Raw genomic sequence first — 15,913 nt, 5'->3', positions numbered from 1 at the left:
ATTGACAACACCCCATGACCTGCTCTGACAGCCTGTCTGCATTGCCCAGAAAACTTCATATCTGACTTCACATTTATTAATTGTGCAGTCAGATATTTATCAATTTACAATTATAATTTTTTTATTGTTCCTTAAAGACTTTAAGGAACATTCTTTGTTAATGGTAGTAGTAGGAGCTTGTGATGCAAGAAAGCAAGTGTATGAGCTTATGCAGCATCAGCTAAAAAAAAAAAAAAAATCACATCATCCCCTCTAAATGCCTGTCCAGTTTCTCCCTAAATTTATTCAACCTATCAACTTCCACAACGACAGATGGAAGTTGGTTCCAGTAATTAACCACCCGCTGGCTAAAGGCAAATTTTCGCACATCTATTCTACATCTGTCCTTTCTTAATTTGAATTTATGTCCCCTTATGTTCGTAATCTGAACAAGTGGAAGGATCCCATCAGAATTCAGCGTGCTCAACCCATTCAAGGCCTTATAGACCTCAATCAGATCACCGCGCAGGTGCCTAGTTTCCAGCCACTGCAATTTGCAGAACTTAAGCCTCTCTTGGTAAGAGGATCCCTTCATTCCCCTCACCAAACTTGTTGCTCTTCTCTGTACACGCTCAAGCAAATCTACATCCTTTCTAAAATGAGGCCTCCAGACCTATACGCAGTACTCAAGGCGTGGCCTGACCATTGCCTTATACAGAGGGACAATCACCTCCTTTTCCCTACTAGCAAAATTCCTATATATCATTGACAAAACCCCATGACCTGCCCTGGCAGCCTGTCTGCATTGTTCAGAAAACTTCATATCTGCCTGCACAATTACTCCCAGGTCTTTTTCCTTTGCTACCACCTTAAGTGTAGTACCACACAGTTTCTACCACCTTAAGTGTAGTACCACACAGTTTCTACCACCTTAAGTGTAGTACCACACAGTTTCTACCACCTTAAGTGTAGTACCACACATTTTTTACCACCTTAAGTGTAGTACCACACAGTTTCAAATTTTTAATTGAGGTAGTTAGGTAGCTCTAACGTATAATTATAGAAACAGTAATACGCTTCACTGTTTCTATTAGATAGCGTAGTATTGACATTTAATTAATTTAATTTATTGATCTTATTAATTTAAAATATCATGCCCTAAACTAGAGCAGCAAAGCAAGGGGCACAAAGTGGCAGGAGTGCTGTGACTCGGGGAAGAACTGCGGGGGGCGATTCTCCAACGCATCACAGCCTAAAAAAATGTGCAACTTGTGAAATGTTTGCCGAACTATCTGGAACGGAACATGATATTGCCATGGGGGATGTCTTTGTGTGTGCGCGATGTAAGGAGTGTAAGGAAATCAGGCGACAACTCAGTGTTGTTATGGGCGTATATGAGAGTTTGAAGGACACGGTGGATGCCCTCGAAAGATCTAAATTGAGAGGCCCATCAGGCTCTCAGCTGCCCACATCAACGCCAGAGCTTGCACTTGGTCATCACGCAACACAGCGGCAACCCCCAAGGCAGATTGCGCTGGTCCCAAAGGAACTAGTAGTTGTTGGTGACTCTATTGTCAGTGAAACGGGAAATATATTGTGTAAAAAGGATAGGTGGAACAGGACTAGGGTATGTCTGCCAGGGACAAAGGTTGATGACGTTGTAGAGCAGATATCATCTTTTAAGGGCACAGAAGGTGATATAGTTGTACACGTTGGCACTAATGATATTAAAAGTAGGAGACCGGCAGAATTACTTAACAAGTACAGGTCACTGTTGAAAAAAAGCCGTGAAGTAGGGTTGAATTTGAAAGTGTCTGCAATTCTGCCCAGACACGATAGGAGGGAGTATATGATGAGAGCCTTGTCGATCAATTCGGCCCTGGAAAGACTGTGCAAGGCTCAAGGTGTAGAATTTTTTTCAGCCTGGACTGTACTTGTTAACAGGAGAGATTGCTTCTACAGGGACGGGATACACTTAAATAGAAAGGGTGCAAGAATATTTGCTGATGCTATCGAGGCAGTGTTAGGTGGGTCGGAAAACTGATAGCTTGGGGGGATACAAGGACTAATAGTTTAACAGTAGCCCTAGGCAGAGGTGAAGGTGATTCTTGCACAACTTCTATTAGAATAAGTAGCGACCTGGAGCGAGGGGTGTTGGGGGTTTCAGGGACGGATGTCAGTCATCGTGAAACAGGTGGGTATATGGGATGTGTTAGAGTGGCTGGGAATAGGAATAGGTGCATGTATACCAATGCTAGATGTATAGTAAATAAATTTGATGAATTTGAAGTGTTGGTCAAGACATCAAAGGCGGATATTGTTGGGATATCAGAGACGTGGTGTCACCCAGATATAAGGAATGTCGAACTGGAATTTGGGGAGTACAATGTGTACAGAAAGGATAGACAGGATAGGAAGGGAGGAGGTGTTATGCTGTTAATAAAGAAAAATATAAAATCAAAAGAAGTGCATCCAGTTGATACAGATGAACAGTGCACTGTTGAGTCAGTTTGGTGTGACATAAGCACAGCGAAAGCAAAAATTAGAGTAGGAGTGTGTTATAGGCCTAATGACTCGAATGAGTACAATAAACAATTCTACAGAGAAATAGAGTGCGCTAGTAAATCGGAATGCCTTATAATGGGGGATTTTAACTTCCCAGATATTGACTGGAACTTGTGGATTGGGCACTCACACACTAGTCAGACTTTTGTGGATTTATTCGATGATTGTTTTCTGCAGCAGCATGTTCGAGAGGCAACCAGAGAAAGTAATACTCTTGATCTGGTTATCAGCAGTGATCATTCATGTATTAGGAATTTGCAGATAAAAGAATCACTAGGTGGCAGTGATCACAGTGTACTGACGTAGGATTTACTTAAAGATTTAATTACCATCAGGGGTAAAGGAAAGGGTTTTTGCTTCCGTAAAGGCGAGTACAGTGGTCTCCGACAGTTTTTAAATTCTGTACAGTGGGATCAACTGACGATGTTACCAACAGTAAATTCTAAGTGGGAAGCATTCAAGGAATTAATCGTGGAAGCTACTAAAAGGTTCATACCTATTAAGAAATATTGTTCAAGGTTTAGTCCTAAATGGTTGTCAAATGAACTAAAGAAAAATGCATGGGATGCATATAAATTATCAAGCGACTCAGAAGCCTATGGCAGATATAAGTTAATCTGTAATCATGTCACAAAGGAGGTTCGGCAGGCGAAGGCAGATTACGAGAAATTCTTGGCAAAAGATGCTAAGAAAAACAGCAAGGATTTCTTTACTTATATAAACTCTAAAAGGAAGGGGATAAATCTGATTGGTCCACTTGACACCGATGGTTCGACTGTTGATGATCCTGCTCAGATAGCAAACAAACTGAATGAGTATTTTGCATCTACATTCACACGTGAGGAATTATTAAGGTTTGAAAATGGCAGAAGGTTATCAAATTGTAGCAGGGTGCTTAATGATCTTGTAATAACTGAGAGCAAAGTGGAAGAGAAATTGTTGAAGTTAAACGTAAGAAAAGCACCTGGGGTGGATGGGATCTATCCAGTTATATTAAAGGAGGCGGCAAGGCAACTAAGCAAACCCTTAGCCATAATTATGAGAGCATCCTTGGACTCAGGGGAGGTTCCCACGGACTGGAGATGTGCAAATGTATCCCCAATTCACAAAGGGGGATCGAAGGGTGACACGAGTAATTACAGAACAGTTAGTTTAACTTCTGTTCCGGGTAAAATAATGGAGTCACTGGTTAAAGATGCATTGCAGGATCATTTAGACAAGACTGCAGCAATAATTGAGACACAGCATGGGTTTGTTAAGGGAAAGTCTTGTCTGACAAATTTGATAGGATATTATGATGTGGTTACAAAGGAACTGGATGCAAAAAACAACTTTGATATCATATATTTGGATTTCAGGAAAGCTTTTGACACTGTTGCGCATGGAAGACTATTGTACAAATTTGAGCAGAATGGTATTAAGGGTAAGTTGCTACAATGGATAAAAGGATGGTTAAGTGCGAGAAGACAGAGGGTGGTAATCAATGGGTGCTGCTCTTCTTGGACTAATGTTATTAGTGGAGTCCCAGAGGGTTTGGTGTTAGGTCCACTGTTGTTTTGTATATTTATCAATGATATTGATGAAGGTATATCAGGCTTAAGGTCGAAGTTTGCAGATGATACAAAGGTTGGCAGGGTTGTTAATGACAGTAATGGCAGTAATGGCAGTCTGCTACTGCAACAGGATCTAGATAATTTGGGCAGATGGGCTAAGAAGTGGCAACTGAAGTTTAACCTTGACATCTAGATCCTGTTGCAGTAGCACACAGCCATTACTGTCATTAAGAACCCTGACAACCTTTGTGTCATCTGCAAACTTCGACTTAAGCCTGATAAACCTTCATCAATATCATTTATAAATATACAAAACAACAGTGGACCCAACCCCGAACCCTATGGGACTCCACTAATAACATTAGTCCACGAAGAGCAGCACCCGTTGATTACCACCCTCTGTCTTCTCCCACTTAACCATCCTTTTATCCATTGTAGCAACTTACCCTTAATATCATTCTGCTCCAATTTGTACAGTAGTCTTCCATGCGCAACAGTGTCAAAAGCTTTCCTGAAATCCAAATATATGATATCAAAATTATTTTATGCATCCAGTTCCTTTGTAACCACATCATAATAACCAATCAAATTTGTCAGACAAGACTTTCCCTTAACAAACCCATGCTGTGTCTGAATTATTGCTGCAGTCTTGTCTAGATGATCCTGCAATGCATCTTTAACCAGTGACTCCATTATTTTACCCGGAACAGAAGTTAAAATAACTGGTCTGTAATTACTCGTGTCACCCTTCAATCCCCCTTTGTGAATTGGGGATACATTTGGACATCTCCAGTCCATGGAGACCTCCCTTGAGTCCAAGGATGCTCTCATAATTATTGCTAAGGATTTGCTTAGTTGCTTTGCCGCCTCTTTTAATATAACTTGATAGATCCCATCCGCCCCAGGTGCTTTTCTTATGTTTGACTTCAACAATTTCTCCTCCACTTTGCTCTCAGTTATTACAAAAATCATTAAGTATCCTGCTACAATTTGATAACCTTCTGCCATTTTCAAACCTTAATAACTCCTTATGAGTGAATGTAGATGCAAAATACTCATTCAAAATATTCATTGTTATTTGATGTTTAGGAGCATTAGCAACTAAGGCCATACTGTCCCGGAATATGCGGTGGTCATTCTCTGACCTTTCTGCAACCTCCGAATTTGGTGATCACGGGCTCAAACCCCGGTCTAATCAGAAAGCGTGTGCTACGCACTGCTGCTCATGCCCACCTGGCTACGGATGCGCCAGCAGTGTTATGTGTAATGAAAGTGAATTATTGGTGGTCTAATACACTGCTGGACAAAATTAAAAGAACACGTTGAAAACGTTGCGTAATTCGTGGAGCTTGTGATGAAACTGGAAAAAATTAGTATTTTGTATTGTTAATTGTAGTTTTTTTAAAATCAATACCAGTTAATTTCAGTTTTAATTCTAGTTTATTTCAAATTATATTATTACCGGTCATGGCTCCTTAAATTCTAGGCTTTATAAATTTATTCTGCCTTCCACGTACCTGTGATCTCTCTCTCTTACTTTCCGAAGACTTGCTTCACTGTTTTTTTTTTATTTTTTTAATCCTAAATTGTACGTTGTACTTTGTAGTCTTTTTGTTCCTTGATGTTAGATGATGTTACTATTATTGTGTTGCACTATTTATTTTTGTGCTTTATTGCTTATCAAGGTATCCTTTGGTTTTGGTGTTTTTACTTGTTTTGATTAACCCTAAAGATGAAGAAAGAGTTTTGTCTTGAAGTTATTTTAATTTGCCTTATTTAATTTTATAGGATAATTCTATAGAGTTTTGTACTATTCTTCTATTAAGTTGTCTTTGCCTCACTGGAGAATTACATGGAGAACGGTATTTAAGGATTTGGTAGCGGATATTCGAGAAGTTGAAGTTGATTGAGCAGGGAAAAGTTTCTAAAACTGGAAAGTGGAATGCAATGTGCTATCATCGGCAAAACTCTGGATAGGATTTCAGGTCAATGGAAGAAGGTCATTAATATACAAGAAGAACGGAGTGGGGGAAAGAAGTGAACCTTGGGGACACCAGCATTAGTGAAGAAGTTAGAAGACAGAGAGCCATCTGCCCTCACCCTCAGAGAACGATCCGAGAAAAAACTGGATAACCAATTTAAAAAAAACAGTTGGGAAACCATAAGATGGAAGCTTGTTTAGAAGAACTTTATACTTTTTTTTTTTTTAGGAGCATTAGCAACTATGGCCATATTGTTCCGGGGATATGCGGTGGTCATTTCCTGACCTTTCCGCATCCTCCGTATTTGGTGGGCACGGGCGCGAACCCCGATCTCATCATGAAGCGTGTGCTGCGCACTGCTGCTCCTGCCCACCTGGCTATGGAGGTGCCACCTTTATACTAAACACGATCGAAAGCGCTTGAAAAGTCAAGTGCAACTTTTTGTGTTTCATTGAATTTATCCATAAGTGGGTAACATAATCCAGAATATCACCAGTAGATCGAAACTGATGGAATCCATACTGGCGATCGTTGATCATACGGAAGGTTTCAAGGTAGTTTTAAGAGTTGGCGATTAATTGATTTCTCTATTACTTTAGAAAGAGTAGAAGTAATTGCAATGGGATGATAATTGGACGGGAGGAATTTGTCACTTGTCACCCTTTTTAGGAACTGGTTGGATATGAGTAAATTTCTAAGCAGTAGGAAAACACACCTTTGGAATAAGAAAGTGAAAAAAGGCAGCAAAGAACAGGACTAAGTTCAGAAGCACAGATTTTGAGAACAAGTGGAGAAATACCATCAGGACCTGGAGCTTTCTGAGTATCACGTTTTGTCAAAATCCTTCTGACACCCTTTTGACGGGAGATCACAGGAGGCATTGACTGGAGCGTATCGGGAATGGTGGGAGATGGTTTACCAAGATCATTAATACATGAGTTGGAATCAAAATGGGATGCTAGCAGGTCAGCTTTATCCTTGGCTGAAGTGACAACAGAACCATCTGGTTTTGACAGAAGTGGGAATAGAGATGGGCAAAAGTTGCGGCCAATAGCTTTGGCAAGAGACCAGAATGCTCGGCTACCATTAGGGCAAGAAGCAAGTTTTCTACTTTTAGCCTGTTCAAAATCTAGATTGGACTGATTAATAACTGCTTTACGATTGTTGCAAACTTTGGTGTAGGCAGAAAATGAAACTGAAGAATTGGAAACAAGCCAATTACGATATGCCACAGTCTTCTCTTGAACAGCCTTAGTACATTTATTGAAAATCCAAGGTTTAGATAAAGGACGAGATTTTAAGGTGAAGTGTACAATAAAGGATCCCATTCCTGCAAGAATAATTTCACTGACACGATCTGAGCAAATGTTGACATCAGCAGTTTTGAAACAGTAATTGGACCAAGGAAAAGAAGAAAAAGATTCTTGCAGGGAATCCCAATTTGCATTCTTGTAATGCCACACAAAACGAGGTTGGGAATAGCTACGAGATAAAGGCTCCATTGGAGAAGAGACAATCACCAAGTTGTGATCTGATGCGAGGTGCCTAAAGGACCACTCACTTCGACCGTGTACTTAGAAGGGTTGTTTATGAGAAAAAGATCAAGCGGTTTGGCTGTATGGTTAGGATTATCCGGTATTCTGGTAGGTAAATGAACAATCTGTGTGAGGTCATTAATAATTGTAAAGCCTCAGCATCTCGAGGAGCTGGGTCGGTGTGACTAGGAAACGGAAGCCAGCTGGAGTTGTGAACATTAAAAACACTTAGGAAAATTACATCACTGTTAAGAAAGTTTTATTGGAGAAAAAAAAAGCAAGTGATTAGTGGGAGAATGTTGGAGACAACAATTGAATTTTACAGAATGAGGCAGACAGAAAGATTTTAAGCCAGAGAAGATCGAAAAGAGGAGATTCCAAATTACCAAGTCTCTGACAGGGAATATCGGAATGGACATATGCACAAGTACCACCTTTGAGGAGAAAAGAATTGCACAGCAAGTAATTTGGGCCACTGAGAATGGCAGTATTTGAATCAACCGATAACCGAGATTATCGGTTATCGGTTGATTCAAATTCCGAAAAAGTACATGGGGAAGTGGAAATGGACATCGTTGAGATTAGAACTGAGACTACGGATATTTGTGAAATGAACTAGGAAGTGTGTATTATTTTAATTGAATTTTTCTCGCTTTGATGGACCTTTCAGAAGAAAGGTCTATGTCTTACAGGCAGAGTAAGAAAAATTTCATAGCGTTATTATTTGTGTATTTAGATAAGATTATATTAGACAATGTTCATGAAAGAATAAGATTATATTAGACATTGTTCATGAAACAGATATTTAAATATCTGTTGAAATATCAACAGATATTTAAAAAATTGTTTGTCCTCCAGTGCAAAACGGGCCATACTTTTAAGAAGTTTGTAATTGGAGTTTCTGTGTTATTTTCCAAATTTGTAAAACACTGTTGCTCACTCATTTGTTTTTCTGTAAGTGATTATAAAATCCCAAATTTATAATTTTTTCCTTCTCAAAATCATAAACATTGATGGAATCATAAGTACAAAGATAATGCAGTATTTCTTTTAATAAACTTTTTATTTTTATTTTAAACAAAGAACAAAAGTTGTCCAGAAGCTATTATCCGTGTCGGGAATACGCGTTTAATCTTTTGACTGGCTATAGAAAGCAGTTGACTAGCATGACCTCTCGGCATGTTGGATAGGTCTTACGTCTTACGTTCCACTTACATTTGTGGAATGTAAGACGTAAGACGATCTCTAATTGCTTAAATTGCCTAAAAGCCGAAGATGGAAACAAAGCATACAAAGTTGTCTCTCGTAATCCGTCCTTCTATGGAAATTTATTCATTCTACAGAAACTTTTAAATGTAATTACCAAAATGACTCCTAAAAATTCGCTATAAAGAAGTTCGTTAAACACAGGTCCGACTGTAATGAAATCAAAAATGAAGCAATTTTAAAATATATAACTAGTCGGATGAGCCCTTAAAATGCTGCACCTGTGGCTGGTGCCTCTCTCGCCCAACCCTAGTTCTGGTCCTGCTTCTGAGCAATTTTGGGCGACATTATGTACCGGCAATTTTTAATAGGGTTCGAATCTGTACTGTTGCCGAGCCAGTTCGATACTGTAATGCCAGCATTTTTGAGGTATGACTGCACCTTAAGGGAGAAAAAGGAGGGAAAACGTTGTAAATATGTTTTAAGCCTTGTGAGGCAAAATTTGACCCCAGGGGCTCACATCTAGTGAGTATGGGCTTGGCAAACCAGGGTCCTCAGCTGAATATCATCATTCTTCTCTTTCTTGGTGATTCCCTTCTATTTCTCTCTCTCTCTCTCTCTCTCTCTCTCTCTCTCTCTCTCTCTTTCAAGGTAACACGGGAATTTTTTTTTTTTTTTTTTGGCTGGTGCAGCATAAGCCTTTGGCTTCTTTGCACCTTAAGGCAAAAAAGCCTGATATAATAATAATAAGAAGAAAACAAACTCATCATTAAATCTAAATAGCATAAACCGACCAATTTTACTGTGTGGCAGGGTACTGAGTCCTGTTGAAAAATGCAGTTTTGGACGTCTGTGTGGTGATTCCCAATAACGGGTCCGTTAATAAACTTCGCTCCACTCCTTTGCTTATGCATCCAAAGACCACGTGTCCGGCGGAGAACGTTACAATCGGTGTTTAGCAGTCAGAATAATGTACCTCTGATTTTCGTCTTCTGACTTATCGCTTCCCATCCGATCCATGCAGGTTGAATTTCGATTCGTCAGAAAAGATGACGGTGTCCCACTGCTCTTTTGTCCATGAAACATGCGGTTTAGCCGAAGCAAGTTGTTTCTTCCTCATTTGTGGGTCAACAAAGGCTCCTTCTAGGGCCTATAGGCATGCGGCCACATTGCGAAAGCCATCTTTGGATAGAGTCTAGAATGTGTTTAGTGTCAAACGGCACCGAGGGTTTCCCCTATCTCCGCGTACTATACATTGTGGGTGTGAAACAGAACACTGTCAATGCCAGCGGTTTAAAGTGTATGGATTATGTACAATGTGTAGTGTCGTGTACCGTTGTTCCTCTGGTCATTTTGCCGCTGGACCCCTAATGGGACCCAACGTTGTCCACACTCTGCCCCGTGGAAGCAGACCAGGTATCGTTTAGATATTATATACTTTGGCAGGTCCTGGCACCTAGTTTCCTGAGATTTCATTGGCTAGGACCTTAAAAAATATAATAATAAATAAATAAATAATAAAAAAATATAATAATAAAATAAAATAAAAATAAAAAAATATATAAAATAAAATAAAAATAAAAAAATATATAAAATAAAATAAAAATAAAAAAATATATAAAATAAAATAAAAAGGGGGAAAACGCTAGAATTGCCAAAAGTCGTGCTAGGTTCAATTTTGCATGATTCAATTTTGATGTTTAGGGCGTACTCTGTGGTATAGGTAGAGTGGGGGAGGAATATTGAAGACTTGGGGTGAAAGACAGAAGAATGGGGACCTTTCCTCTGGTGGGGCTTAGGCAGGCCCCACCAGAGGAAAGGAGGGGTGGCAGGGAGAGGAGGAGACGGAGAACCGTGACCCCCTCGCCAGGGCGGAGGGTGTAAAGTAAATCGAGAGAGGGAGCTCGATTTAAATCGCTAATAAGGCGCTTTGCAGCAGAGCTGCACTGTCAAGTCCAGTGGTATCCGTCTTGCCCCACAGATGTCTGATCAGGTAGTTGTCATTCGTGAGATTCAGGTCCCGTCCATTCTGTCTTGATTGTAGTCTTTGCAAGTTGTAGTTAAGTCCAGTGTTTGTCACGTTTTCATCACTCTTGTCCGAAAAGTGGAGTTTACTGGCCGGATCTGTTGACCATTCAGTAGTCATGAATCAGTTAGTTACATTTGATGATGATTTGTCGAGGAAGTGGAGATCTCTCCAGGCTTCGTTGTCTCCTCCGAATTTGAATCACATCCGGGGATGGGTGTCTTAATCTGGTTTGCTCTGACGTCTTTGGATAGTTCGTGCACCTGTTTCTACACCAGAGGCCATGTCAAAGTCCAGTTTTAGATCAGGAGTACTAGCATGGCGATTACGAAGGCATAGCCGTTTCAAATATCGATCTTGGAAAGGCGTGGTCATTCACGTCTTCTCTTCACATCACCGGTTTCACGCTTCAATTTAAGCATCGGGTACACTGTAGACTGTAGGCAGTCTATTTTTATAGCGATACCACGCTTAGAAATCCCTTCCCTGGACAGAGCAACAGCTACACGTTTTTTTTATTGAAGTTAACTGAGCATATGGAGCCATCTCTACACCTCCGCAAAACAGGATACTAATGAGCGTGTATACTCTTCCAACGCCGTATACATATGTGAAATAATTGTATAGAAGCGTATACATATGTGAAATAATTGTATAGAAGCGTATACATATGTGAAATAATTGTTAAAAATGTAGAAAAATATAGAATTAGAGAATTAGCGAAATAGATTAGAAATAGACCTATATTCTACAGTATATTCTTATTAAATTTCATTAGTCATATGATTCCCTTGGTATTAATAAATATCAAGGGAAATTATACACTGGTGTGCAAAATTTAGGGAACAGTCAGGTTTTCACCTGTAGCTTCTCATAGGAGTGGCCTGATTATGGGAAAAGCATACCAAAAGAACATAGTGAGGCACAGAAATGATGAAGGAAACAACACCGACACAACAATGGAAACAAAACGGTACAGAGGGACTTTATTCAAAAATGGCAACATAGCACTGACTGCCATTATACAAATGCATCACTGTCAAAGATGGAACAAAGGGAAGAGGTGGTCCTCAGTAGGAGATATGGCTACCCCTAATGTCGATGCAGGCTTTGCACCGCTTGTCCATACTTAGAACAATGTTGTTGATAAGTTCTTGCGGTAACATCGTCCATTCCTCTGTCAGCGCCATCTTCAGCTGGTGAACATTTTCTGGTGGGTGTAGACGTGGCACAAGGCGTCTCTCCAGAGCGTCCCATATGTGTTCGATGGGATTTAGATCATCGGCAGAACGGGCAGGCCAATCCATATGAACAATGTCCTCACTTTCCAAAAGCATATCAACAGCTGCAGTGCGATGGGGTGTGGCGTTATCATCCATAAACACGAACTCGGGGCCAATGGTACCTCGGAACACACGTACATGGGGAAGGATTACTTCAGTACGGCAGCATGCACTGGTTACAGTACCGCCTTCCAATATCTGGACTTGTGTATGTCCATCCAGTATAATGCCTCCCCGGATGAGAACACCTCGACAACCATATCAATCTCTTTCACTGATGTTTGCACGGTGATACCGTGTGCCAACATCTCGCCAGATTAGTTGACGTCCAGAATCGCTGCTGAGACGGAATCTACTCTCATCAGTAAAGAGTACCTTAAGTAAAGATTTTGTGGTTGTAACCTTTAGAAATAGTGTTGGTCCTTCATTTTTTTGCACACCAGTGTATGATATAAATACCGTAACACACACACACACACACACACACACACACACACACACACACACACACACACACATATATATATATATATATAGATTAAAATTAAATTATTAAATGCCAGTGGTATATTTATTTCTTACCGAATTCTAACTGAAATGAACTGCTTAGTTTTATTTACCGGGTAATTTGGTGTTAGTCTCAAAAAAGTAATTTATCATCTTAGGAGTCCGTAATCAGGGTCGCGTTAACCCTACCGCGAAACCGGCCAGGGGCCTCACCCGAAGAGGGGCCTGATTTTCAGTCTAAAAATTTTTGTAGTGACAAAAATTTCTAATAATAATAATAATAAACTAAGAAAACGTGTAATATAAAAGTCTACTTAAACTTAAGTTGTTAAGTGTTTAAATTTTATACTTATACCATTTTATTGTACTATAATTAAGTTAAAAGTTTCTATTAAAATTGTTTTTATATTTCAAGTAAAAAACATAAAACATTTCTGACCTCTTATTTTACATCTTTATCAAGGAATTATTTTTCATAATATAAATATAAAAACCTATGTAGTATCTGTATGTATGTGCATATATATATATATATATATATATATTAAAGGAGCCTCAAATTTAATATGGCCGGGGATTTGTTTCATCCTTAATCTGGCCCTGTCCGTAATTCCGTATTATCTTGCTCTCAGTCTCTCTCGATAACTCAGACATTTCTTTTCTTTTATTTTATAATTGTTTTTTTGGCTGGCGTAGCAAAAGGTTCGGGCTTCTTTGCACCATATGGCTAATGATGATAATAATAATAATAAATAATATCTCAAAAGTTTTTGAATCCCTGACGTACAGTTTATTTTTTCTGGGGAGTTTTGGCTTCTACACGTTTGGGTTCATTTTTATGTAACTCTAACATAGTTGTCTATCATTTTCTATAAACACCGAATCGTGGTTTTTTTGCCAACGTTGCCTGTAGGTGGCTAAACACGTAGAAATGTTATTTGTTCAAGGATGTCGAGGAATAGTGTATTGCAATTTGTGTTTCTTATGATAGTTTTGTAATCGTACTTCATTCCTTTTTGCTATGCTGTCATGAACCGATAAGGCTATGATATGGTTAGGAGAGTACGAGGTAATTGAAGGAATCGGGAACGAAGTTATTTTTGCAGGAACGCTTTTATTCATATTTGCATATAGCGTGGCGTTTTTGTTACTAAGAAGGTAAGTTGCTTACACAGTTCAGTGTTGCCTCCTATCCTACAATTTGTTGTCAGTTGTTTGGCAAAAAATTCTCGGATTAGAGGGGGAATTTGTTACTATTTAAGAAAAAAAAAAAAAAAAATTGCTATATCGGAGACTTGTTTCTTTTGTCCAAATTATGAGCCTCCTTGTTTGCGGATAAAGTTATTTTCCCTGTGTATACATATTAAGGCCCATCGTTATATTATCACAATCATCGCAGTTGATATTGCCATATTAATCATATTAAATCACCTGCACTCATTTTAGTGCAGATGATGTTATACGCTCTGTCTCAGAGCCTACATGGCTAGGAGATAGGGGGCGTATCGTCCATGTATGCAGCCCGTGAGTACAGGGAAAGCCCTGCTTGATATCTGTTCACCTGTTCCAGTAGATCTTGTTGAAATTGGGAAGTGTAACTGCTGTGTGGACATTTTAATTGGTTAAACTAGATTACATAAGCAGAACAGAAACTAACAGGAAATTAAGCCTTACATTTTTTTCTTTAAGCCTTACATTTTTTTTTCATTACCCCATTCATTCAACCCCATTACACTGAATTTCAAAGAAATTCAGTGTAATGGGGTTGAATGAAATTTCTTGTTTCACATTACTATAAGGTTTTGTTGTTCAGTAACCAAATTATAACAAAAACATAAAATTATTTTGAAATAATAAATTGATTACAAGAATGTTGCATATAATGTAGGTTGATTAAATGCTGATGGCCACAACCAGGACAAAACAGAATTTTAAAGACTAAAATTCAGGATAATTATCTTTCTGCTGTTAGTCTGTCATCTAACAAATGCCACTTTTTAAAATGTTTATTTTTTATCCATTTGTAAATGAAATTATCCCATGTCCTTTTACCTACCACTATTCTCTAATTGGTTGTAGACTTTTCTGGTTTCATTTCACTATGAATTGTGAGACATTATATTTTTGTTTGGAGTTTGACAGATGGCAGGTTAGCAAAAGTGTTTCTTTCTTTGTGACTAACATTTCCATGGCCAGCAACAGGTGTCTAATTTTGCCATATAGCTTTAGTTTCGTTGCGTGAAAACATCATTATTCTTGCAAGTCTGTTACATGGAGATCAGTTAATATATTGCTTCTACTATGCTATTTTTAACTTCCATTCTCAAATTTGAAATATGCACTTTGCTTCTCAGAGGGTAATAGTAGACATTCTTAGTGCTGTTTCATGTTCTTGTCTTCATCTGCTCATCCCATCTAATATTATATCTAATTCTTCCTTAAATTTATTCTGATTATCCACTTTCACAACACCAGATGGTAATTTGTTATAGCAATCACTCTCTGTAGAGAGCAAATTTTCTATATTTATCCTGCAGCCATCTTTTTTCACTTGGGGTTTACATCCTATTGCATGCATTGTCTGAGAAAGAGTTAGCATGCCATCATTGTTAAGTTTACTCAATTGTAAACCTTCAGTCAGGTCTCCTTGCAGGTGCCTGCAGTTTGCACGTATATGAGGATATACAAGGGAATTGTGGGAATATTGGAGATACAGTATCACTCAGGCAGAAACCAGGAATGTAGAATTTCTACAGAAAGGATGGGGAAGGGTTATGCTCTTAGTTAAGAAGCACAAGACAGTGCATCCAGTTGACATGAATGGGGAGGGTTGAGTTAGTTTTGGGTGACAGAAGTACGTGGAAAACAAAAGATTAGAGTAGGAATATATTATAGGGCACAATGACTGTGATGAATATAATGAAGAACTGTACAAATAGAGTGGGCCACTTAATCAGAATGTCTTATAATGGGGAATTTTAACTCACCATTGACTGGAATTTGTGGGTTGCTCACGTACAGTATCAAGATTTTGTAGATGTATTGGATGACTGTTTTCTACACCAGCTTGTTAAATCTTGATCTGATTATCATCAGAAACTCTTCCTTCAATAAGAATCTGCAGATAAAAGAACCACTAGGTGGCAGTGATCAGAGTGTGTTGATTGGGGTTTACTTGCTTAAGGTGCAACTGCTGTCAAGGGTAAATTGAAAGGATTTTACTTTCATAAAGGTGATTATATATGTCTTAAGCAATTATTAAAATCTGCAGTGGAAC

At 38.9% G+C, this 15,913-nt stretch overlaps 1 protein-coding gene across 1 annotated transcript in view; it reads left to right on the top strand.

Annotated features, from left to right (window-relative positions):
- Positions 1 to 13,570: 13,570 nt before the first annotated feature.
- LOC150077592 (E3 ubiquitin-protein ligase RNF170-like) overlaps positions 13,571 to 15,913 on the top strand; it is a 107,797-nt gene continuing 105,454 nt past the window's right edge. The window contains exon 1 of the mRNA XM_090385995.1: positions 13,571 to 13,794. Within this exon, the coding sequence (XP_090242121.1) occupies positions 13,682 to 13,794 (113 nt within the window). The 5' untranslated portion in view covers positions 13,571 to 13,681. The remainder of the gene's footprint in view (positions 13,795 to 15,913) is intronic.

Source organism: Mastigoproctus giganteus, chromosome 12 (assembly GCF_048544385.1).
Source record: "Mastigoproctus giganteus isolate SK-2022 chromosome 12, ASM4854438v1, whole genome shotgun sequence".
NCBI lineage: Eukaryota > Metazoa > Arthropoda > Arachnida > Uropygi > Thelyphonidae > Mastigoproctus > Mastigoproctus giganteus.
This window is presented reverse-complemented; position numbering and strand designations above follow the sequence as displayed.